Source organism: Rana temporaria, chromosome 5, assembly GCF_905171775.1.
Source record: "Rana temporaria chromosome 5, aRanTem1.1, whole genome shotgun sequence".
NCBI classification, from domain to species: Eukaryota; Metazoa; Chordata; class Amphibia; order Anura; family Ranidae; genus Rana; species Rana temporaria.
Window position 1 is genome coordinate 298132022 of NC_053493.1, and position 27548 is coordinate 298159569.

At 41.2% G+C, this 27548-nt stretch overlaps 1 protein-coding gene across 1 annotated transcript in view; it reads left to right on the forward strand.

The window, feature by feature from the left end:
- The window catches only part of METTL4 (methyltransferase like 4), a 276841-nt gene extending 254075 nt beyond the window's left edge, over nucleotides 1–22766 (forward strand). Inside the window, exon 8 of the mRNA XM_040354032.1 lies at nucleotides 22133–22766. Coding sequence (XP_040209966.1) covers nucleotides 22133–22278 — 146 coding nt within the window. The 3' untranslated portion in view covers nucleotides 22279–22766. The remainder of the gene's footprint in view (nucleotides 1–22132) is intronic.
- Nucleotides 22767–27548: the final 4782 nt, after the last annotated feature.

Consider the following 27548-nt stretch of genomic DNA (forward strand, 5'->3'; position numbering starts at 1 on the left):
TAACGTATCCTATTTACGTTACGCCTCTGCAACTTTTACAGGCAAGTGCCGCATTCTTAAAAGAAAGTTGCAGCGGCGTAGCATAAATAGGCCGGCGTAAGCACGCCTAATTCAAATTGTGAAGAGGTGGGCGTGTGTTATGTAAATTAACCCTGACCCGACGTGATTGACGTTTTATACGAACGCATGCGCCGTCTGTGGAATTTCCCAGTGTGCATTGCTCCAAAGTACGCCGCAAGGACGTCATTGGTTTCGACGTGAACGTAAATGACGTGCAGCCCCATTCATGGACGACTTGCGCAAACGACGTAAATTTTTCAAATTTCGTTGCGGGGACGACGGCCATACTTAACATTGGTACGCCTCATATAGCAGGGGTAACTTTACGCCGGGAAAAGCCTAACGTAAACGGCGTAACTGTACTGCGTCAGGGGCGTACGTTCGTGAATTCACGTATCTAGCTGATTTACATATTCTAGGCATAAATCGGCGTACACGCCCCTAGCGGCCAAAGTAAATATGCAGTTAAGATCTGACGGCGTAAGAGACTTGCGCCGGTCGGATCTAATAGAAATCTATGCGTAACTGATTCTTTGAATCAGGCGCATAGATACGACCGGCCAGACTCAGAGATATGACGGCGTATCTGGAGATACGCCGTCGTACCTCCTTTGTGAATCTACCCCATTGTGTATTGCAACAATCAAGCAGCTGTGTTTTTTATGTGATCATGCTTTTTTTGTTATGATTGTTTTTAAATACCAATATTTTTTCTACTAATAAAAATGTATACTTTTTATATACTTACCTAATGTTTGTCGCCATCCTGGCTTAGTTCCGATCCATACTATCCCCTGGGGCATTTTTTCTTTGCAATATATATTTGGGATGTGATGGGAATTGCCAGGGTGTGTCTCTAAATTAGATTCTTCCTTCTATTTCTTTCATGGGTTCCAGACTTCAGGCAGTCATTGCCAGTAAAGGATTCTCAAACTTTTTTTTTTTTTTATGATTATATTAATTTGTCCAATTTGTACATTTAAGCCCCTGAAAATGGGGGGACTGTGTATAAAAAATGGTTGCAGTTCCTAAAATTTGTACTTGATATTTATATTCAACACCTTGAACTAAAGTTGAAAATCTGCACTTCAAATTCATATGGATTGTTTTAATTACATTTTATTCTGGTGGCATACAGAGCTAAAAGTGTGTGTGTGTGTGTGTGTGTGTGTGTGTGATATATATATATATATATATATACAGTGAGGAAAATAAGTATTTGAACACCCTGCTATTTTGCAAGTTCTCCCACTTGGAAATCATGGAGGGGGTCTGAAATTGTCATCGTAGGTGCATGTCCACTGTGAGAGACATAATCAAAAAAAAAAAAATTCCAGAAATCACAATTTATGATTTTTTAACTATTTATTTGTATGATACAGCTGCAAATAAGTATTTGAACACCTGTCTATCAGCTAGAATTCTGACCCTCAAAGACCTGTTAGTCTGCCTTTAAAATGTCCACCTCCACTCCATTTATTATCCTAAATTAGATGCACCTGTTTGAGGTCATTAGCTGCATAAAGACACCTGTCCACCCCATACAATCAGTAAGAATCCAACTACTAACATGGCCAAGACCAAAGAGCTGTCTAAAGACACTAGAGACAAAATTGTACACCTCCACAAGGCTGGAAAGGGCTACGGGGAAATTGCCAAGCAGCTTCGTGAAAAAAGGTCCACTGTTGGAGCAATCATTAGAAAATGGAAGAAGCTAAACATGACTGTCAATCTCCCATGGACTGGGGCTCCATGCAAAATCTCACCTCGTGGGGTCTCAATGATCCTAAGAAAGGTGAGAAATCAGCCCAGGACTACACGGGAGGAGCTGGTCAATGACCTGAAAAGAGCTGGGACCACCGTTTCCAAGGTTACTGTTGGTAATACACTAAGACGTCATGGTTTGAAATCATGCATGGCACGGAAGGTTCCCCTGCTTAAACCAGCACATGTCAAGGCCCGTCTTAAGTTTGCCAATGACCATTTGGATGATCCAGAGGAGTCATGGGAGAAAGTCATGTGGTCAGATGAGACCAAAATAGAACTTTTTGGTCATAATTCCACTAACCGTGTTTGGAGGAAGAAGAATGATGAGTACCATCCCAAGAACACCATCCCTTCTGTGAAGCATGGGGGTGGTAGCATCATGCTTTGGGGGTGTTTTTCTGCACATGGGACAGGGCGACTGCACTGTATTAAGGAGAGGATGACCGGGGCCATGTATTGCGAGATTTTGGGCAACAACCTCCTTCCCTCAGAGCTATGAAGATGGGTCGAGGCTGGGTCTTCCAACATGACAATGACCCGAAGCACACAGCCAGGATAACCAAGGAGTGGCTCTGTAAGAAACATATCAAGGTTCTGGCGTGGCCTAGCCAGTCTCCAGACCTAAACCCAATAGAGAATCTTTGGAGGGAGCTCAAACTCCGTGTTTCTCAGCGACAGCCCAGAAACCTGACTGATCTAGAGAAGATCTGTGTGGAGGAGTGGGCCAAAATCCCTCCTCCAGTGTGTGCAAACCTGGTGAAAAACTACAAGAAACGTTTGACCTCTGTAATTGCAAACAAAGGCTACTGTACCAAATATTAACATTGATTTTCTCAGGTGTTCAAATACTTATTTGCAGCTGTATCACACAAATACTTAGTTAAAAAAATCATACATTGTGATTTCTGGATTTTTTTTTTTGATTATGTCTCTCACAGTGGACATGCACCTACGATAACAATTTCAGACCCCTCCATGATTTCCAAGTGGGAGAACTTGCAAAATAGCAGGGTGTTCAAATACTTATTTTCCTCACTGTGTATATATATATATATATATATATATATATATATATATATATATATATATATACACACCTAACTGTGTTAATTAAAACCACATACTTGTCGTTTTATACATCAAGGGTTTCAATTTATGTCTTCCTCAGGGGGTTATATGTTTTCTAAGATGATAACACAATGATATACAAAAGATGCTGAACACATCAGATATTCCTTCAGAAAGCACATGATTGAACATAGGTGTACCTTGCATCCAGTATTAAACATGCACATAAGGTCTTAGGTGAGGCACAATGTCCCTAAATGGCACTCCTCCAGAGTATAATTAATCTGCATGTGACCTGCAACCCGGGAGTAAGTAAATTGCGACTATTCTTTTGGCCATGCGGTCCACTTTGATGCCACTCTCTTTTGTGTGATCTTGAGAGCTATACTTCAGGTGATATATTATTGTTAACTAATCAACGTTCTCATTTTCTTTATACCTCCATTTATGCTCCATTACCATTATTGCTCTATACTCCATTTCATACTTAGCTTTGTTCATTCCAATCCCTATAGATACACCATATTCCCTAAAGGCCCTGTTATCTCTTGTGCTTATTGTGGACCTCTGGAGACATTCAGCCTTGCCTAAGACCAAATGTGTATGTTTTTAATGCTGGATGCAAGGTATACCTATGTTTTTAATTGAGTGTTTTTCTGAAGGAATATCTGATCATCTGAGCATCTTTTGCACATCATTGTGATATGAAATATATTGATATATGTATTTTTTTTTCAGAATACCATCTTAGAGAACGTATAACCTTCTGAGGAAGGCTTACAAGTTGAAACGTTTTTTCTGTTGCTGTATAAAACGGTATTCAGTTTCAACTAACGTTTGGATATATAGCATATGGCATCATATGGAAATCTTTTTATGCAAGGTTTTCTATGTTTTACATATGTAGCTTGTTGAGCTTTTTAATAGTTATTAATACAAATTTTGTAACATTTATCAGTCCCTGTAATATTTGTCGGCTCCCTTTTTGATTACATATGTCACTGCTCACCTTCAGGAAATGTTGGAGTAAACTCAGTCTGAAGCCATTTCTCCTTATAGAGAAAACAGCAGAACCTGGTCATATAAACTAGAATGAAGAAGGGGGTATAAGGGACTTGTTTAGGGGAACAGAAGCAGGGTAAGAACATGACCTATTAGGATTTTATTCCTTCTAGCTTGGAGTTCTGTTAGAAAAAAAAAAAACAGGTTTAGATTTGCTAGCTTTTTCAGATATTTATTTTTTGTAAATTCTTTATTTAGGAAGGAACAACATACACCTAAGAAACAAAAGATAGAGGGAGAAAAGAGAAGTGGGAGAGGGGGAAAAAAAGGGGGGGAGGAGAAGACTACCGTCCAGTCGCAGTCATCCCAGCTGGGGAGCATTTAGAGTCAACCCCCTTCAGGGGAACCGGGCCATCAACTGTCCGTACTCCTCTGAGTAAATAAATTTGTGCCAGTGGAACAATGTTTTGGAAAAGTCCTCCATTGCATGGGTATTCGCCACTCTTCTCAACCAACCGGCCACCGACGGAGGCTGGGTCTGCCTCCAGTTCAGGGGAATGCAGCCTTTTGCCGCCGTTATCAGGAGCGGCAGTATGGATCTTCTATAGGCCTTACCCGGGATCCTGTGGTGATGCAGAAGGAAGAACTCAGGGGATAGTGGTATCACCGGATCTGTGAATTTCTGCGTGATCCGATGAACCTCCGTCCAAAAGGAATGTAGGAGGCGACAAGACCAAAAGACATGAAGGAGTGTTTCAACCTCCTCCCCGCACCAACAACATAAGTCCGTGCTCTGAGGGAACATCTTGTGTATATTTTCCAGCACGTAATACCAACGGGACAGGACTTTATATCCCGTCTCTTGGAGCCTTGCACAAATGGAGGTCTTATGAATGAAAAGGATGATCCGATCAACTTGTTTGTCCGTAAGCTGTAGGCCCAAATCGCGCTCCCATCTGGAGATACCAGAAGGTCTATGTTTTCTTGGGCTGAGATACCAGTAATTGGTAAGTCAGAGAGATCGCATGTCTCAGCGGGGATTGGTCTAAGCTTAGTAGTTCAAATGGGGGTTAGTTGTCTCCCGAAGGCCTCCGGGGAAGGCAGCAAACGAATGTAATGGGAAAGCTGTACCTTTTGCCAGAAAGATAGCCCCGCCAGGGCTGGATCTTCCAAGATTTGCTTCCTGCTTTTCCATTGGCCATTGGAAAGGAATTGTCATGCCTGGGATCTCTCAACACGTTTTAAGTCTAGGAATCGAGGGTCATTATGTCCCGGGCTGAAGGCCGGGTTGCCAACCACCGGGGTGAGTGGGGATGGAAGCGGTGCGACCGACAGTTCACAAAAAGCTTTTCAGATATTTTACAGTTTACAAATTGATTTGAAAACCACAAAATTGTCAGATACACTTTTCAGTATCGCGGTGTAAAGCACACAACACAGCCAAGCATTGAAAAGCATAATGATATAAGTCGCAAATCTGCTGAAAATGCCTGCATATTAGTAGTGTACCTATTTTGTACATTCCAGGGGCTACAGACTACTAGCTACTACATGATTTAGTGTAGTCCTTTCATAGTGTTCCATCAATTTTCTTTATATGGAAGAGTATAGAATGTGTGAGTTGATAAATTCTCTTCTCCAATTGACCTTTTTATTCACCACATTCTTTGACAACACGTTTTCTTGTTTTCACCGAGGTCTTCTTCCCTAAAGAATTGACTTCAAAACATGATCTTTTTGGACTTGGTTTCTGAAAATTCCTTCTCTCGCTATCCACCACTGAGACCAGATTTTTTAAGTTTTCTAAAGCAGTGGTGGTAGTAAAATTGAGCACTTATAATTGCAGTTTTATCCTTTACTCAAAATTAATAACAATAATATTATTTTAATTACAAATGTTTAACACGGCAGAAGATCTGCCAGAAGGATGGTATTTTTTATCTCTGACATTTGTTTTAATGCCTTGCTGCACAAGTTATTTCTTGTTGCTTTCAGGCAGAGTATAGCAGCTGTTTTTGATTCGGTACAGTGTTCTACAGCTGATAAAATATAATACATGTTTTGAAAGTCTTGGTTTGTTTTGTCTCCTGGGTAGCCTGAAAAGTTGCTACTAACTTCTAAAGCATCAAAGAGATGTGATGACTACGGGCCATAACATATATACACAATGCAGACTACTCTAAAGCTAAAGTCCAGCAAACAGCAAAAGGATTTGTTTTTCTATCTACACAATCTTTGAATTTACACAGTTCTGCCACACAACACAGCGTTCTCTGGCATAGCATGAAATCATTTTTTTTTTCTCTGATGAAGTTCAGTAACATTTTCAGGTCTCCTTCCTATGGCCACTCTGTTACTGGACAGTGAAAGGAGAAGCAGCACATCGAAGGAGCTCATCTCTGTCACTAAACTTTTTTCACCCATTCTCCTGCTCAACTGATTGGCTCCTTGTGATACTTCTCCCACTATGTCTTACTTCTGTTATACAGGCTGTAAGAGACTGATACCAAGTCAAATTTAACTGCTTATTATTTTTTTTATATATTTAAAGCTGATGTTTAGTAAACATATATTTTTGGGCTATAGCCCCAAACACATTAGTAATGTGTATCGTATTACATGCAGTCAGCTGCTTCTGCTAAAAATTAACCCAGCAGTGTTTCCATTACAGCCAGATACTGTCCTAAGTGGCTGTCTTTTGGCGCTGTGAAAGTTAGGCCCCTTTCACATTGAGGCATTATTCATGCGGTATATCGCTAAACCGCATGAATAAATCTTGCCCTGCAGGCTTCAATGTGAAAGCCCGAAGGCTTTCACACTGAAGCGGTGCGGTAGCAGGACCGCTCCAAAAGTCCTGCTAGCCGCATCTTTGGAGCGGTATAGGAGCGGGGTGTTTACCGCTCCTATACCGCGCCTTCCCATTGAAATCAATGGGAAACCGCGGTAATACAGAGGCGCATTGCGGGCGGTATTAACCCTTTTTCAGCCGCTAGTGGGGGTTAAAACCTCACCGCTAGCGCCCGAATATCGCGGTAAATACGACGGTATAGCGGCGCTAAAAATATATAAAATATACCGTCACCGCACCTCCGCTGACCAATGTGAAAGCAGCCTTAGAGTATGTAAACCCCCACCTTGTAAAACAACCCATTCGGTTTAAAATATAAATGAAAGACAAAACATTTGTGTATAGATATAAAAACCATTGTAAACACTTCTTCTTTTTTCCCTTTTTCATAAGTGATTACATTCCCTCGGTTCTCAGCTGCATAAGAGCTGGGGGATGGAGAAGCAGCAGTACACTGAGCTTCCTAGTGAATGGCTGTGCAGGGAGAGGGGGGAGTGTCAGGACAAGTCTGATCATTGGAGGAGAGTACACAGAGTTTCCAACACTGCTAGAGAACTGACCAGGGTGGGTTCTCCTGCTTAATGTGGTCAGTCGACCAGCCGTGGGTCGCGCATTCGGGGATATTTATTTTAGCAAAAAGTACAAATTATTGCATTTTTTTCAAAATTGTCGCTCTATTTTTGTTTATAGCGCAAAAAATAAAAAATGCAGAGGTGATCAAATGCCACCAAAATAAAGCTCTATTTGTGGGTGCCGAATTGCAAAAAGGGGCCAGGTCCTTTACCTGCATAATGGTCCGGGTCTTAAGTGGTTAAGTGCAGTTGTTGCTAATGAGAGAAGCATCACTACTTGTCTGCCCTCTCTGCCATTCACAGAACTTCTATTACTATTTTTCCATTCTGTGAATGAGTGGTGGAGTTCCTGTCATTTAGCAGCTCCTCCTTCATTCACAGAACACAATGCATTCTGTGATTAAAGTAATACGAGTTCTGTGAATGGCAGAAAATAGCAGGAGTGGGCGAGTGACGCAACTTCTCTGAGTAGTAGCTGCTTCTGGTAATCTTCAAAGATTTGAACAGCTTTAGGCCCCTTTCATATGTGCGGACCGTATGTCTGCTTTTTCATCCATCCGTTTGCGGATGAAAAAGGGACATACATCGGTCCCTATGTGATTGCGGGTGTCAGCGGATAAGCATCCGCTGACACCCGTAATCATCCGCCTCCGCAAAGATCCGATTTTGCGGACGGAAGAAAACCCTATTTTTTCTTCCGTCTGCAGATCGGATCTGATGAACAGGGACACACGATCCGTGTTCATCCGATCCCCCATTGGGGAGAGCGGAGAAAAGACAGGGCGGTCCCTGCACAGTGTGCGGAGACCGCCCTGTCAGCCGCCGGCTCAGCGGGGATATACGGAGCGATCCCCGCTGAGCTGACGGACACATGGAGGCGGATCATTACTGATCCGCCCCGTGTGAAAGGGCCTTTAGGATAGCTGCTTTGGGCAGTATTCTGTAGCTGTGAAGGAGAGAATGCAGGGATGATATTTAACAAAACAAAGCCACCTGCAGGTTATGGGATACACACCCTCACACATACCTAATGTATTCGCTGCTGTATCCCAAAAGAAAATATATACTATACCAAGATTCGGCTTTAGGGTTGTATTTATAATTACAGAGCTGCATTATCCATGCTTGTATTTCTCACTGAAATTCAGCTTTAAATGAGAAGTTCTGCCAAAGCGTATACAGTTCTTCACTCCTGTGACCCGTTTTCAGCAGACAGTGGGCTGAAGTCCGCTGTCTGCTGATGTCACAGAGCCGATCCAGGCTCAGGCGAGACCACGACAATAGAGTTGGGATCCGCCCACATGCCTGGTGCGGCCCTAAAGTGAGCGCGGGGGTGCAGAGCAGAGAGCTTCTGACTAACAGTCACCAACTCTCTGCTCTGGGAGCTGTGAGAACCGAGCAGTCTGCCTAGGTAAGTATGATGTATGATCCTTAAAAAAAACATACATGTCTTTTACACGTCTTAAATATTTACTAACCAAATGGCTATTATGCAAATTTGGGTAACGTAAAAAGCAAGTAGCAAAGCATGTGTTTGTTTTCTTTGTTTTGACTATAGAGAAATAAAGCTCCATTCTGACTCCACTAAGGAGTATGTGATTACTAAGAATTTTATTTGGTTTTTGCATGAATGGCTCCTAAAATATAATCTGATTTACTGAAAAGAGATGACAACTAAATTAAAGTGAGCTCCAAACCAACCAATCAAATCCATGTATACAGATGAACTACTAATAAGGGACCTTTTTTACCTGCCAAAGGATTTTCACGTCTGTCCATCCAGTCCTGTGATTTACAAATCCCCATCTCACAGCACAGCCAGGTGGATGACACCACTTTCTATGTTCAATGAAAAGGTATGGAGTGGTGACACCGCCCTGCCGTCAGTCTGCTGATTAGACAGCAGCAGACCACTGGGGTTATCTATCCGCCCACTCTAAACTCTTCTGTCTGCTCGATTCTTGTCACCACATTTGCCTGCTGCACACAGTTCATTCCTAGTAGTGTCCCATTCTGAGTGCTGCTGTTCCAAGGGTTTGTAAGAGGCTGTTACCAAGTCCTGTTCAGGTCTTTATTCTAAATGTTTTTGAAAAATACAGAAAGAATTTGTAGTTTAATGTGTATCTTTTTATATTTGTTTGGAGTTGAGCTTTAACAATGGATACACATTTTACTCTGATATAACTTTCTTTTACAAAAGGTTTGACAGTATCAGTAGTACAGAGGGTACACAGTCAATATCAACAAGTACAGTAAGTACTTAGAAAGAAGAGCTGGTAATTGGACACTCTTATGAATCGTATAAAGTCAAGGTTACAATAAAAATAAATATCCTGAATGAATTCCTCTTATTAATATTATACCAGAGTGGTTGGCTAATCGTAGACTGTGGATGTAGTGGTGAAGGAGAGAAATGGGGGGGGGGGTGGAGCCTAAAAGATGCAACCTTTTAGGATGCTTTAGATCAGGGGTGCCCAACCTTATGAAGAGTGAGGGCCACTTAAGCGACTTGGTAACTGGTCGTGGGCCACAATGAGCGGAGAGGGTGGATGGCATGTCCTTGTCCGCTCTGCATACACAGAGCAGACAAAGCCCATTATACACTTTTTTTTTTTGCGGATCGGATTGGAGTCGGTTTATGTCTGCCACTACTTAGGAGGTGAATGGAAGGTCCAATTGGTCGGACTGACCACGTGAAAGGGGCCCAAGGCTGCTTTTACACTGCACTGCGGTTTACCCGCGGTTTACACTTTCAGAAAGCTCACCAAACTCGCAGGTAATAACAGAAGTCTATGGCTCAGTGCAGGTAACCCGCAAGTAAACTGCTCTGCACCTGCAGATTAGTTTGAAAGCAGCCCAGTAACCACTGCAGAACAGATTTGCCCATATATACACTGTGATTTTAGTAATAAACTGACCTTTAATAACAGTATTCTATTCTATTCTATTAGAGCAAGAGGTCGTGGGCCAAATCAGAGGGCTCCATGGGCCACATGTGGCCCCCGGGCCACTGGTTAGGCACCCCTGCTTTAGATCCTTTCCTTATGGTTTACACAATTCTGAAAAAGGTTCTGAAATGCCACATATTTATACAAAGCATTATTATGAGGAACAATGAACTAAAAATATTATTAAAAACTACAAGTATTTTTTCTTGACACATTTCAAGAGTAAGGCTATACAGATAACAATTAGACTTTATTAGTGTTGGGGTCATTGACTCAGAGATAAGGAGCCCAGGCACAATCTTCGCCTCAAATGTGCGTCCTTTCAAAATGTCTATATACCAGAAACACCGCAAAGTTGATAGGGACCTATGCACACAGACCCAAAACTGTAATTGTTGCAGAAGATGCATCCACTAAATACTGAGGTAAACACAATGGGGGATATTTACTAAAACTGGTACACACAGAATCTGGTGCAAGCTCTGCAAAGTAACCAACTTCTGGCCTGGCTCACACTGGTGCATTTTGACATGTGATTTGGCATGTCAAATCGCATGTCAAAACTGCGGTATTTGCCGCAAATTGTCAATGCAAATCTGCGGCGCTGCACCGATTTCAAAAAGTAGTTTCTGTACTACTTTTTGCGATTTTGGCCTGCGATTTACATTGACATATGTGCAGAAACCTGCACAGATGTCTCTATAATCGCGGCCGAAATCGGGACTGCCAGCGTGAACCTGGGCTCTAGGTTTTATTGCCAAAGCTTAATTAAACAAGCTGGGGTTAGAAGCTGATTGGTTATTATGCACAGCTGTACCAGATTATGTGTGCCACTACAGCTCAAGTTAAGCTGACAAATTTTAAACTAATAAAAAAGTAAATATGCAAATTAGGAATACTTAATATTAAAACCATAACCTTCTCAGGTCTGTCACGGTCCCATATTTGTGGGTACTGCAAATTGATTGTCCTCCCCCACCTTATTTACCATTAAATGAAAATGGAAAAATTGATTTGTTAATCCTGTAAGTAAATTGAGGCCTTTTTTTCACCAGTAAAGCCTCGTACACAGGACTGGTTTTCCAATTGGGAAAACTGCCATGAGAGCTTTTGGCCGGGAAAACCGTCCGTGTGTATGCTCCATCGCAGTTTTCCTGACGGGAAAACTGCCGGGAAAAAAAAGAGAACCAGCTCTCTTTTTTCCCATCAGGATTCCCGGCAGTTTTCCTATGGGAAACACTGTGGTGGAGCATACACACGGCCGGGATTCCCGACCAAAGCTCGCATGGCAGTTTTCCTGTCGGGAAACCTGGTCGTGTGTAGGGGGAAAAGTTACCAAGCAGGTTCTCGGTTTTCCCGGTGGACTTTTTACCGCTGGGAATTCCGTACGTGTGTACAAGGCTTAAGACTGGGTTCACACTATTGTGAATTGGATGTGGGTTTCCCCTGCATTCAAATTGCATGTCAGGAGATTGTGACCGGGTCTCTATGTAGACGGTTCACACACCTCTGGAGAAGCTCCGGAGGGATTTGTACAGGAGTCTTTGACTCCATTTCAGGTCCAAATTCGAACTGAAATCGGACTTGAAACAGGGACGCGCCAGACCCCTGCTGTGAGCCGCTCCGTACGGCAGTGTGAACCCAACCTAAAACAAAAACAAATTCTTGTTGACACAAGTCTGATGCACTTGGGTCAGATTAGTTTATCCATCTGCCTGCCTATTCACCGTAAAAGTGTTAACTTTTGTGCATATATAAGAAAATGAGAAAAAATGCGTAAGTAATAAATGTGTTCTAACTATGAGCATAAGATGAAACTGGCAGTTCTGTTTTATCTATAGATTGTTATTCTATAAATCATGAAGCACATTAACAAGGTTCATCCTTTGGAATGTAGTACGCATAGTACGTGTACTTTCTATTATTCACAATAGTGTTTTTTTTCTTTTTGGCTTAGTTTAAAAGTGCTCTTGTGTGTAACAAGGCCACATTAGAGTTGACGTTCAAATGCGTCTAGCAATTTGGCAGCGGCTATGTGTATTATAGTTTAGAAACTTTGTAACCATGACGATAAACCCTTTCAAACAACAGTGTAGAGATGCAATAGATGACTCCGCTTGGCAAATCCTCATCTGATTTGCAAAGTGTAGCCTTGTACAAAGTCCAACCTCATATTAACAAAGGGCATGATGACCCTGATCTCTGTACTGAATTCATTAAACTCACTCTTGAATCATTAGAGAGAAAGAGAAGGTAATTAAAGGTTTGAATTGCTTGTGATTTGAACCCTTACTGCTGGTTAGAAATAAAAAACATACATCATTATATATTTAAGGAGAGCCTTAAGCTATCAATTAGCAAATTGGGGTAATTTTTAAACCTGGGAACATGAACTATTAACCATGTTTTTATCCAACATGTAATGAGCCGTGTTCCTCACCTGATTAACCAGTTCCTTCATTTCGTTCTTTAAAAAATCTACTAACAAGCATTGGACAGCTACTGGTAAATTTAAGCTTGACATATACCATATTTTCCACAGTGTCTTTTGTTTTTCCCATTGTGTTCTATAATGGTTTATCAGTAAGATAGTTATGATGACTTTATCACATAACACAAGCAAGTCTCTTTTTTTATCTACTTGAAGCTGAACTCTCAACAGAAATAAGACACTGCTTTCATTAATAGATCATTACATTTTTTTTTTAAATACAAGCAGTGAAAATATATATATCTGACCTGGCATCAGCCTGTTAGTCCCTGTGGAATAGGCATGGAATGTTAGAGGAAGCTGTTGCATGTGTAGCCAGTTTATGTGCTGACATGAAGCATGCTGATAGGAGGAGATGGCAAAAGTGACCAAAAGATTAGCTCATCACTGTGCTGCTTCTCCTTTCACTGTTCAGTGACAGGACAATCTAGACTCAGAAGAAGTGGGTTTGAATGATGCTAGTAATCAGAGAACATGTAGTGGCAATAAAGAAAAGGATTGCGGGAAACATTTCTGGACTGAAGGTGCATATTGTTTTTTTTTTAAATGGAGTTTTGCTTTAACTGTTGTATCCTCTGAAGTATTGGATTTGCTTGCAGATATTTGCATGTATACAACTATACATAAGAATATACATTATATTGCCAACAGTACTGTGATGCCTGCCTTTACATGCACACAAACTTTAATGGCATCCCAGTCTTAGTCTGTAGGGTTCAATATCCAAACAAAATAACTCACTGCTCCAGGTGAGACAGGCAGCCTAATGATATCACAGGTGCCTGCCTCGGCTGCCTCCACATACGATCAACCCTGAAGAAATGGCAGCACTCCAAGATCCATCAAAATTCTTATTTAACCACTTATGACCCGGACCAAAATGCAGGTAAAGGACCAGGCCCCTTTTTGCGATTCGGCACTGCGTCGCTTTAACTGACAATTGCGCGGTCGTGTGACGTGGCTCCCAAACAAAATTGGTGTCCTTTTTTTCCCCATAAATAGAGCTTTCATTTGGTGGTATTTGATCACCTCTGCGGTTTTTATTTTTTGCGCTATAAACAAAAATAGAGCGACAATTTTGAAACAAAAACGATTTTTTACTTTTTGCTATAATAAATATCCTCCAAAAACATATAAACATTTTTTTTCCTCAGTTTAGGCCGATACGTATTCTTCTACCTATTTTTGGTAAAAAAAATCGCAATAAGCGTTTATCGATTGGTTTGCGACACATTTATAGTGTTTACAAAATAGGGGATAGTTTTATTGCATTTTTATTAACTATTATTTTTTTTACTACTAATGGCGGCGATCAGCGTTTTTTTTCATGACTGCGACATTATGGCGGACATTTCGGACAATTTTGACATATTTTTGGGACCATTGTAATTTTCACAGCAAAAAATGGATTTAAAATGCATTGTTTTACTGTGAAAATGACAATTGCAGTTTGGCAGGCGTCCCAATACTTTTGGTAATATAGTGTTTGTGTCCTAGTGACAGATTCCTGTGAAGTTGATACAAAGCTGTTGCAGACCCTAAGGACTGGTTCACACCACAAAAATGCAGATATTTTCCAGCTGTGCTTTTTAACGCATTTCCAGATGCATTTCAGATGTGCCACACTGGTGTGAACTGTGCCATTGGAAACCATATAACCTACTTTCCATGCATTTTTAATGCAAAAAAAATGTACTGGACTGCATGTGGTGTGAACTGGCCCTAAGGGCTAATTTATGCTTTTGCATTGGAGTGCTAATAATTTTCGATTGGCATCCCAACATGCTAAGTCAATGCATCTCTGATACACATGCATTGCAATACAATAAAAACAAATGCATTTGTAACTCCCCCTTACTTTCAGTATGGGCACTACGCTAAAGTTAGTGGGGAATGGGAGAGTTATTTTGCTCCCATTCACAATTTGCTAAATTGGGACTTCTGTCATTCCAGAAAAATCCACCGGGTCAGTCTGCTCCAGGGATGTGATACCATCCCTGGCCAGCAGTTGGCACCAGAGGGGTTCTGGCAGAGTAAGTTTTCCCCAGCAGCCAATTGGAGTTTTTCCCTCGCGGGGCAAGCTGCGGGAGGGTATATCTGTGACAGGTGTCATGTGCTAATCGAGTTTTTGCGGGGTCCCGATTACAGGTGCGGCATCCACCTTCAGGGTGCGCGCATCCATGGACCCCGCCAGCGCAGCCAACCAGGCCAGAATTGCAGGCTACACAAAACCTCATCCGGAGGTAAAAGGGGACTCCAGTGACTTACTGGGTCCCCGGTTCGATTGAGAGGATCCCAGGCTGGGTGCCGTTCGATTGGGGGGTCGGCTTGAGGGGAACCCGGAGGCAGGTTGTCCAACAGGGCTTGAACTAACCAATCAGGGATCTGGTGACCGGAATGTTGACAGGTTTGTTTTGCTGTCATCTGGTGACCTATGCTAAAACCTACTGGGAGGATTCGCTCCATTTATCCATCTAGCTCACCTAAAGTAATTGGCCTGTGGCAGAGGCCCTAGAGCCAGGTCTGTGAGAGAGATCTGTTCCTCCCAGCAAATCCTAAGTGACACTTCGGCTGCCAGGCTTGTGAGAGGGGTCTGTCCGGGGGCACTTTACCCACTCAAAGAGTGGCCACGAATGATAATTCGATACTACTGAGAGCAGGACTGCTCGGTTCATATCCAGGCCTGATATCGCAAGGTTCTCCCTTTTCTCCTCATCAACCTTTTCTTCCCATTTGAAGTTTATGTTGGCCGAGTTGGCCAGGAAATAAAGCATTGGAAAACCCTTTATTCACTGTCTGGACCTTCGCTCACTGCTTTGTTCTCCAACTGCACCCATACGCCACATTAAGGTAACCCAATATGCCAATCCCAAAAACAAATCAGCGGCTCCTTCGGGGGTAGCGCTACACATTACTGTGTGTTGTGGTGCGCTGCATCTGGAAAAATGTTGCATGTCAGTTTTTTTTTTTAAGTTCTTGTACATTTCATTTTAATGAGCCACCTTAAGGCAAAGCAGAGTAATGTGTGACACAACAAACATTAACCCAACTCACAAGAACAGTAAGGTGTGAAAGGACCTTAAGGGTGTATTTTTTTTTTTTTTAAAGGGGTTGTAAAGGTTTGTTTTTTATTTTCTAAATAGGTTCCTTTAAGCTAGTGCATTGTTGGTTCACTTATCTTTTCCTTCGATTTCCCTTTTAAATGTTTTTTTCTTTGTCTGAATTTCTCACTTCCTGTTTCTCCTCAGTAAGCTTTCCACCATCACTCGGGCGGGCGTTAGTCAGCCAGAACAGCTTACTGAGGAGGAACAGGAAGTGAGAAATTCAGACAAAGGAAAAAAAACATTTAGAAGGGAAATGGAAGGAAATGGTAAGTGAACCAACAATGCACTAGCTTAAAGGAACCTATTTAAAAAATAAAAAACAAACCTTTACAACCCTTTTAACAAATGTAGCTTGTTACCAGAAATGTACACTCTACTTACTGGTAAATGTTCGCTGGCAAAAAGGTTGTGATTTAGCTGCTCCGCATTGCAGCAGCATTTGTGTGCTCGCCACAGGTGTCTCTGTAGAGATGATATAGCCTGATTGAGATGTTTTTTTGCATACACACACTTGCTGTCAGCTTTTGTCAGTTAATTTAATCCTGATCAGTGTTGGCTCCTTCAGGTTAATTCATTAATTGAGGGACCACAACGCCTTGCAAGGTTTATGTACTCAGTGTGTACTTTGTCAGGTTAATGTGGGAAAAGTGGAACTAAGCAGAGAACAAAATAACACACTACCAATCTACTCTACCATGAAAATCTGTAACGTGCAAAAATGTATGCACGTAAGGCCCCTCTCACATTAGCGGACCGTTCGTCCGTTTATTACAAGTCCGTTTATGGACTTGTAATACATCCCTATGGGAACGTGTCCGTTAGCGGATGGAGCATCCGCTAATGTCCGCATCCATCCGCGTCCTTCAGGATCCGGTTTTTCGGATGGAAGAAAACCCTATTTTTCTTCCGTCCGGCGGAACGGATCGGATGAAGACGGACATACGGTCCGTCTTCATCCGATTCCCCATAGGGGAGAGCGGAGAAAAAACAGGGCGGTCTCTGCACAGTGTGCGGGCACCGCCCTGTCCGCCGACAGCTCAGTGGGGATTACGGATGATCCCCGCTGAGCCAACGGACACACACGGAGTGGACACAAAAACGGTCTGCTCCGTGTGAAAGAGGCCTAAAAATCTTACCAGGTGAGTCTAAATATAGCTGTGCTCAAAAGTTTGCATACTCTGTCAGAAACTGTGACATTTTGGCATTAATATTGAAAATATGACTGATCATGCCAAAAAACAACATGTTTTTATTTAAAGTGGAGGTTCACCCTAAAAACTAATTTTTAACATTAGAGCCAGCATAGTAAGAGCATATACTTTCGGCAAGTTTTTTTTTTTTTTTTTCTCCGTACTTACCTTTATATTCTGATTTAGTGCAGGGCTTCCGCATTCTAATGACTCCGGGACTGGGCGTTCCTATCCCTGCCTCAGGGTTCCGATGACTGCGGGACTGGGCGTTCCTATCCTTCGGTTCGATGATTGACGACTTGTGAAACAGGTGACCTGTCGCACAACGCGCGTCACCAGATTTCCGGAAATAGCCGAGCTGCGAGTAGTAGAGCTGACTGCGCAGGCGCCGTATAGTGCCAACTCACAGCTCGGCTATTTCCCGACATCTGGTGACGCGCGTTGTGCGACAGGTCACCTGTTTCACAAGCCGTCAATCATCGAACCGAAGGATAGGAACGCTCAGTCCCGCAGTCATCGGAACCCGGAAGCCCTGGACAAAAACAGAATATAAAGGTATGTACGGAAAAAAAAAAAAAAAACCCTCCGAAAGTAAATGACCTTACTATGCTGGCTCTGCTAGATGTAATATTAAAAAAATTTTTTTTGGGTAAACCCCCCGCTTTAAGGATAGTAATCAAATGAAGCCATTTTTATCACATAGTTTTTTGGATCATTTATTAAATCATAATAACAGAAATCACCCAAATGCCCCTGATCAAAAGTTTAAATACCCTGTAATATTTGGCCTTGGTACATACACAGAATGTGGCACACACAGGTTAAGATAGTTATTAAAAGGTTAATTTTCCACATGTGTGGCTTTTTAACCCTTTCGCTGACAGGCCCTGTGCTAATTTTGTACACTCAGGTGGCCATACCATGTTTGCAATTTTTCCTGTTATTATTTTTAATCCAAAAAACGATGTGATAATAAATGGCTTCATGTGATCACTATGCCAAAAAACTGTCTTTTATTTAAGGATAATCAGTCATATTTTCAATATTAATGCCAAAGTTTCACAATTTCTGCCAGGGTAAACTTTTGAGCACAACTGTGTGTGTGTGTGTGTGTGTGTGTGTGTGTGTGTGTGTGTGTATATATATATATATATATATATATATATATATATATATATATATATATATGTATATATATATATATATATATATATATATTGAAAAATGCTGTAAAATATAAATGCTTTAAAAAAAAAATAGCAGTGTTGTTAGTTTATTTTATTCAGTTAACAAAATGAAAAGTAAATGAACAAATGAGAAATTTAAATCAATATTTTGTGTGACCACTCTTTGCCCTCAAAACAGCATACATTCTTCTAGGTACACTTACACACAGATTTTTAAGGAACTTGGCAGACAGGTTGTTCCAAACATTTTGGAGAACTAACCACTGATCTTCTGTGGATGCAGGTTGCCTCCAATCTCTTTGTCTCTTCATGTAATCCCAGACAGACTCGATGTTGAGATATGGGCTCTGCGGGGGCCAAAACATTACTTCCAGGACTCCTTGTTGTTCTTGACACTGAAGATAGTTCATAATGACATTGGCTGTATGTTTGGGGTTATTGTCCTGCTGCAGAATACATTTAGGGCCAGTTACACACTTCACTGATGGCATGATGGATAAGTATCTGTGTCTGTGTTTCTCAATGTTTAGGACACCATTGATCCTGACCAAATCTCCAACTCAATTTGCAGAAATGCAGCCCCAAACCTGCAAGGAACCTTCACCATGTTGGATGGTTGCCCGCAGACACACAATATTGGACTGCTCCACAGCCCTTTGGCAAACAAACAGCCTCCTGCTATCAGGGCCGGCCCTATAATGGGACCGGGTGGTACCATGGGTACCAGGCAGCACTTTTAGGGGGGCAGCATACTGATCCTGATCCATAGAGCCATGGCAGGTCCTCTTTATATTCCTTTACATGTAAAGAGTCTCGACAGGTCCTCTATATACATGTATAGAGCAATGACAGGTCCTCTTTATACTTCTTTATACATGTATAGAGCCATGACAGGTTCTCTTTATACTTCTTTAGAGCCATGACAGGCCCTCGTTATACTCCTTTATACATGTACAGAGCCATGTCAAGTACTCTTTATAGTCCTATATACATTTATAGAGCCATGACAGGTCCTCTTGATATTCCTTTACATGTAAAGAGTAATGACAGGTCCTCTATATACATGTATAGAGCAATGACAGGTCCTCTTTATACTCCTTTATACACATATAGAGCCATGACGGGTCCCCTTTAGTTATCATGATATAAAATAATGAATGTGGGGGCCTTTTGGTTGGCGGGGGGGGGGGGGGCAGCATTTCATTCTTGGTCCCAGGCAGCACAATGTCATGGGCGGCACTGCCTGCTACAGCCTATTTCAAATTTGATTCCTTATTTCAGAGATCCTGCTGCCTTTTTTCTGCACCCTGTTCCTATGTTTACATGCATAGTTAAGACACTTACCCTTGTTTCCATGTCAGAGGTATGGCTTTTTGGCTGCAATTCTTTCATAAAGAGCATTTTAAAATCCTTGTCTTGAAGAGACCTTGCTAATGCAGTATAACTACCTTGTGTCTTGTTGCTCTGCTCAGTCTTGCCATGGTGTATGACCTGTGACATGAAACTGTCTAACCTCTTAGTTGCAGTTTAGCTGTTTCTCACCCAGTTATAAGTTCCCTGGCAAGATGTTTTTGTTTCAGTTAATGGCTGTGTTTCATCCTACATATGACATTGATGATCATTAGAACCTGCTTGGTATAATTGGTTAATCATACACCTGACTCTAAGCCTACAAAATCTCTGACTTTGTGCAAGTGGACAATGCGTGTAGGGGTAATGCCGCGTACACACCATCACTTTATGTGATGAAAAAAAACAACGTTTTAAATCATGAAATAAAACAACGTTTTTGAAACTTCATTTTCAAAAACGACGTTGCCTACACAACATCGTTTTTTCAAAATGCTCTAGCAAAGCGCGGTGAAGTTCAGCACTCTTTTCCATTGAAGCTAGCTTCATAACTTGCTTCTGAGCATGCGCGGGTTTAAAAACGTTGTTTTAAACGTCGTTTTGCCCATACACTATCATTTTAATTGACACAAAAAACGACACAGAAAATTCAAGCATGTTCGAATTTTTTTGTCGTTTTTCAGAAGACCTAAAACAACGTTTTTCCCCATGCACGGTCATTTTAAATAACGTTTTTAAAAACGTTTTTTTTTTCATCACAAAAAACGACCGTCTGTACGCAGCATAAGAAGTGATGTTGGTTTAAATCAAAGGGTGGTCACACCAAATATTGATTTGATTACAAATTTTCTTCTGTTTGCCCACTTTACATTTGTAAATTGATAAAAATAAATAATTTAAATATTTGTTTTTGAAAGCACTTTACAGCATTTCTTCACACCTGTCTAAAACTTTTGCACAGTACTTTATATGCACACACACTGTTTATAGATAGACAGATAGAGAATTGTATCTTAAAACACGTGACCTAAGAAGATACTCATGTGTTTGGTGAATATCCCATTCACCACTTTATACAGGGCTCGACAAAACCCAGGCGCCAGGTTGCAGTGGGGACTGGAAATTGCAACCTGGCGCCAGGATTACACTGCATCAGTGGTCGGATCCTCCCATGTGGCCCACATACGGTTGCACAGACTAGCATCGGGCTGGCCGATAATTGAGGCCGCGGCTTTGCGACCTGCTGGAGCTGGATACACACTCTTATCTGCAAACTGGCGCCCTCTGGTGGATGGTGTTGTGATGAGCACGGCTTGCTCTCACTGCCCGCTCACCTCCGACATCATATTCCCAGGTTGACAACTGGGCTTGATCGGTTGCTTTTTCCTTACCGCCACTGAGCGGACGGGGAGTGCTGTCTATCAGAGCAACCTAATCAGTGCCATCTGTCAGTGCCGCCTATCAGTGCTACCCCATCAGTGAGTGCCATTTGTCAGTGCCAATCAATACAGCAAATCAGCGCCACCTCATCAGTGCCCATCAGAGCAGCCTCATCAGTGCCCATCAGCGCAGCCTCATCAGTGCCACTTTTTTTTTTTTTGTTTAGCTTGGCACCAGGCCCGAGCAATTCTTATTGCTTGACACACTGGACATGCAGTTCTGTGTGCTGGACAGTTGATTTAAAAAACTGGCTCCTAACCCTTTTAGCCGTCTCCTAGATTCTAAGCAAATTTGTCAAGCCCTGACTTTATAGATATAACCGTATACAATTAAATGGAGATTATTTTTTTTTTTTTTTCAAGCATTGCTTATTGCCTATATGTATATTTTTACCTTTGTTTAAGAACAGGCTAACCGATCTATTTTTCTTAATTTTAAAGGTGAGCTAGCATGTTAAAATAGTGACACAGCTGCTCTAACAGAGGAAAGGTTCAGTGAAAGTACACTCAGACTGACCAGATGAAATAATACCTGTCTTTAAATCTAGCAGTGTGCATGATCCTTGGATCCTCTAAGGCTGCTGTAGAGAAGCCTTGAAATTGGACTCGGCATTTATTGCAGCACAGTGTAATGCAGCATCCCCAGCTGGTGATAAGGTGTTATCACAGTCCTTGTCCCTAGAATTTAACCTGATCGCTGTGTACTAATTGTCTTGTCCTTTTCAGCCATGTTTTGTTCCTGTCATTCAGAAAGCATTTAAAACATTGTCACCACTTGCTCAGTAGTACTGAGATGACTCTATTGAAAAATTGAAAAGTCACCTGTGTAGGCGGTAAAATCCTCATTCCATGTCTCTAAATGAAAACCAATAAATCAGGCCTATTGAAGCCTCTGACTGTATTGTTCACAATCTCAAGGGCGCTTATTTCAAATGATTTCCTCACTATAAATAGCCTGGGCTGTTGATGAAATCCTTGAAATTAATTTGCTGCCTTCTTTTTAATGAAATACTCCAGTTTTTCATCTCCCTATAGCTGGGGGAAGATTGATTTTTGTTCTTCTTCTTCACTTTCTTCTTTTTCTCCTCCTTTTTTTTTTGTTTCAGAGATTCTGAAAAAATATGTCAAACCAGACGTGGAGCGCTTGGAGTTATTTGCCCGTAATCTGCAGCCAGGCTGGACTAGCTGGGGGAACGAAGTTCTGAAATTCCAACACTTGGATTATTTTATTCCCTTTGAGACTGACAAGTGACCCAGGTCTATTAGCTATAGAGGAGTTTTTTTATACATGAGAATTGCTTTTTATTACCAGCGGAACACTTAGGAATCAGTGTAAATAGAAGTGGACATGTCACAATAAGAAATCCATGGAGTGGGCGAGTCTCTGTACACTACCAGTGCTATTGTTTTAAGCTGTACAAATTGTCCTTCGCTTTAGATAGCTTTGCACAGAGATGGAAAAGAAAATTGCAAAATAACCCCATGTTCACTGCAGTGTAGCCTTCTTTCCTGGTAGAATAAAGGTTAATTGTCTAGGCTGTAGGAAAAGAATGAAGAAAACGGATCTGTGGCAGCAGCACAAGTCCTCGTAGGCATCTCGGTAATATTTCAAAACAGTATATATTTCCCAGATGGATTAAATGACAATTTTATCACATTCATCTAATTTTGCGGCTTTCAAAAGCAATATATAATGTATGAAGAGGGGTATAAAAACAATGATCAATGTGCTAAATTTTATTTTGTGTTATCGTTTTTTTTTTTTTTTTTTCCTTTTCTCCTTTATTTAGTCTGTGTCATAATACATTATACTTTACCTCTTTGGCCACGTTTAATGCCTGGCCCATTTACGTTAGATTTGTGAAAATTGGATTAAATGTTTCTAGGGTAAATATTATTCATCGGAAGGGCCAACACAGAAAAGCAGAGCTCCCCAGCGAGTGGCAGTAGCACTGAGTGTTACTTGAGAATTAATGTGGCTTTACAACGCATTGCAGTAAAAATTAATTTAATGTATAAGCAGGCAATTTTTCATCCATGGGAAGTGAATAATTATAATAGTTTTTAATTATCATAAAAGCTGTTTTTGTGCAGCTTGTTAAGGTATAGGTAAACACCGACAATGATCTTCTCTCATTTGTTCCCTTTTGGTCTGCTAAATATACCATGAAAATATTTTTATATCTGTTCAATAAGTGCAAAACATATACCTGCTGTTTTTTCTGGAAATCTTGTGAGTTTATAACTCCCTGTACTCTCCACTTGCATACAAGGAGGGGTTGTGGATTTGAGGAAGGGAGGAGATGAGGATATGTTTGTATTCGTTGTATTTCATCAAAACTGAGGTAGGTGGGGCTGACAACATGTGATTAAAAAAACAATTTTGCTTTAAACTCTAGCTTACGACTAAAAAAGAAAAAAAAAAAAATTTTTTTTTTTTACTCATCTGGAAATGCCTGTCCCACAAAATCTGCCTTTGAATCCACCTAGGATTCTGACATCATCTCCCTCTAATGCTCCTGGGAAATGTGTGTCATCATTTCCCAGGATGCAGTGCACTGTCCAATTATCACTCCCCATCCAAAACTTCCAGGAAGTAAGTGCCTGTAGACTTCACATTGCCCACAAGCAAAATGACAACTGTGTAGATATAGTTTTATAAACTATCTTTTTTGAATATTTATGCGGATCGGCGGCGGATTGTAAAATAGTAAGTGACCAGATTTATATTATAAAAACGCAGGATGAAAGGACATACATTTAAAAAATGCTAATTGTGGTTGGAACTCCGCTTTAAGAATTCTGGGCTGAGTTATGTCCAAGAGAAGAGTTGGAGTACATTTTATTTTTGACACATCAACAGATCTTTTCCTATACTTGCAGTTTAATAAAATAGATAAGTGTTATGGGGATCTGCATGTATTCCAGAGTTGTACTTAATATATTTTTTTCTTGCTTTGACACACACTTTATTATAATGTTAAAGTATTATCTCATCCAAAATAAGTATAAAGAGAGAGCCAGTATAAAGCGGGGTATTTGTCTGACAAAAACTGAAACACACAGAAAAATGTAAGTGAACATCCCACCAAATTATTGTATTCAGGTGCTACTAGTAAAGGATACTCTCATTGCTACACCAAAGACATTTTATGGGCCCATTCAAACCGAAAGCAGTGGGACTATTTTATGCAGAATAAGTCCGGAACTTATACCAGTGCATTACTTTGTAGCCCAGTTTTTGGTATTTGCTTCCAATGGGTGAATATAAGATATGCTCTCTCTGGGTAGTTGGGATGAATAAAAATGTATTTTGTCTTTTCCTTTTTATTGATGGGGGGGGGGGGGTTTGAAGCAGCAGCTTGTAGAGAAGGGGAGCGCTGTTTCTGGGCATATATGTTTAAAGGGCCGGGGTGGGGTGAAAATCCATGTCAAGATATTTTGGATATACAGTGGGTTAATTGTTGGCATCTCCACATATCCAGTAGTTGATCAAACTTCTGTTGAAGTTTCTGTGCTAATTTTGGACCTATGTCTTGTGTAGAAGCTGTCAGAATTGCCAGGGGGAAATGTTGGATTACCAAACACTGGAAACAGGTGGGTAATATTAAAATCAAGTCTTAATACTAAAATAATACTTTCTAAGATTAGTTTTGAACTTTTGCAATGCTAGTTTGAGATCATGTCTCATGTTCTTGATCTTGACCTCATACAGAAAATACTGCCCTCCTGAATCCTATTCACACCCTTTATGTATTTTAAAGGTTTCCATTGTGTCTCCCCTTTCCGCTTCTCTTCCACTCCCTCGCACAGCTGTTAGCTGCTTTATTGAAAGCTATACAGGGAGATCAGTGCTTGTAACTGCCCCCATCGAGGCACTGATCACCCCCGACTGTTCCCCATTTCCTCCTCCGGCTCCCCAAGTCCTCCTTCTGCACCCGATGCCCTCCTCTGGCTCCCCGGGTCCTCCTCTGGCTCCTGGTGTGGTCCTCCATGTCCTCCTACAGCTCCTCCTCTGGTACCCCCCTCGTCCCCTCCTCATCTTGGATCTGTCAGGATGGAGAGCGGAGGAAGGAGCTGGTATATATTTATTTATTCCAGCTCCTTCCTTTTCTGAATGCACTGACTGTCCATTCATAACTGGGCATCATGAACTGTGTTTCCGATGCTTCCGTTTATGAATGGAGCGGAGCCTCTGTCTCCTTTGCATACATCCTCAATGCTGAGGATGCTGATACAGGGACTAGGCAATCTCTATCAGTCTCTGAATTGACAGCAACTCAGTGCACTGTCAATTCAGACAGCAGTGTACAGGAGACTTCACTGCTGGTTCAACTGTAAATATCTCCAAAACACTGCATGTTTACGTGACTTTCACTGTACTGACGTCGGTAACAAGTTAAAAAGTGAAGTTTACTACCACTTTTACAGATTTAGCCATGTTCTCCTATTTCTGTGCTTTGGCAGCATTGATAATGTGTTTGATCTCATTTTGTTTATTTATACACTTCTCTATCAGCTATATTCTGTTTCCTTAAATTTCCTATATGCAGATTTTTTTCCCCTGCTATCTTTTGTGATCCATATTGTTTTTTCTTCTGTTTACTCTTACAAATTTGCCTGAGATATCGTCCACTTGCCTCCAGGATGGTAAACGTAAACAGTGTTTTACTCCAACCTTTTAATATTTTTTTGAAAGTTACCCATTTCAGGAAAATGTGTCCTTTTGAATCCGTACAAGATAAATAATATGATTTCCTTGGGTTGGGCTTTTAACTAACTGTTTCAGAGAAACCACATTTAGGGCCTCTATTACATCCCTGCTCCTGCCTGTAAATTAAGTTTAACCACTTAAGACCCAGACCAATATGCAGGTTAAGGACCCAAGGTGTTTTTACAATTTGGCACTGCGCTGCTTTAACTGGTAATTGCACGGTCATGCAATGTTGTACCCAAACAAAATTTGCGTCCTTTTCTTCCCACAAATAGAGCTTTCTTTTCATGGTAATTAATTGCCTCTGCGATTTTAATTTTTTGAGATATAAACGGAAAAAAAAGAAAATTTAAAAAAACAATTGTATTTTCTACTTTTTGTTATAAGAAAAATATAATAAACTCCATTTTAGTCCTACAATTAGGCCAAAATGTATTCAGCCACATGTCTTTAGTAAAAAAAAAAGTCAATAAGCGTTTGTTTATTGGTTTTCGCGAAAGTTATAGCGTTTACAAACTAGGGTACATCTGGAATTTACACAGCTTTTAATTTATGACTGCACTATTCTCCTCGTCCCAGACTCGCAGGCCCCTAACGGATTTCGAGCGACTGTGCTCTCTCTCAGAAACGCCAAGACACTTGCTCTCCTCCATATACACAATGCTACACGCACTGATACATGATCAACCTCCCCCCTACACAAGGAAGTGGTCCACGGATCTGGGAAAGGAACTCCATACAACGGATTGGCAGAAATCGTTCTACTTCACGCACAAATCCTCTGTCTCCTGTTACTCTCAGGAGAAAAACTTTAAGCTCCTCTCTCGATGGTACAGGGACCCTCTCTCTTTACATAAAATGTTTCCATCTATGCCCCCGGTATGCTGGAGATGTGGCTCATCAGATGGTAGCTACCTCCATATTTGGTGGGCATGTCCGGCCCCTTTTGGTCTCAGGTCTTTGCCATATATAGTACACTCTATAATCGACCCCTGACACCATCACCGGAAATAGCCTTACTGTCCATGTTTCCTGGTTCCATAGCATCACAGAAGGTTAGTCTGCTACGTTTCTTTCTATCGGCCACACGGCAACTTATCCCCCTATTCTGAAAATCTACCTCTACCCCTCCATTGTCCCTTTGGGTCTCGTTAATGATATCATGCGAATGGAGGAGATGTTGGCCCTAGATTCTGACACCTACGATAAATTCAGGACCTTATGGCTCTTATGGATTGATTACTCTTCCTCTAATTCCTTGAAAACATTGCTGACTCCTCAAGTTCAACCCTAATGCTAGTTCTTCACGCTCTTTATACAACTGAGATGTCATGGCCCGCTCGGTTCTCGGTTCCTCCTTCCCTCCTCACCCACCCATCTTTTTCCTCCTTTTCCTCTCTTCTTCCTTACTTTCTCTCCTTCTCTCTTTTAAAATGACCAGCAGTAGTTCTACTACTTTATGTTCTCTCAGTTCTCCTTGTTTCTCCATGTCAAACACTGTTTACCGTCCGACAGAGGAGACAAACTCATTGGACTCTTATAGACTATTCATTTTATTGAATTTGAAACGATATATATTAATATGTTCCATCCAATACTATAGACACCTATGTTTATATGTGTTGTATTATTATGCTGAAAATAATAAAAACATATTTACCCCTAATTTATGACTGCCTAGCTCATTTCTTGAGGTGCTAAAATAGCAGGGCAGTACAAACCCCCCCAAATGACCCCATTTTGTAAAGTAGACACCCCAAGGAAATGAGAGGCATGTTGAGCCCATTGAATTTTTTTTTTTTGTCCTA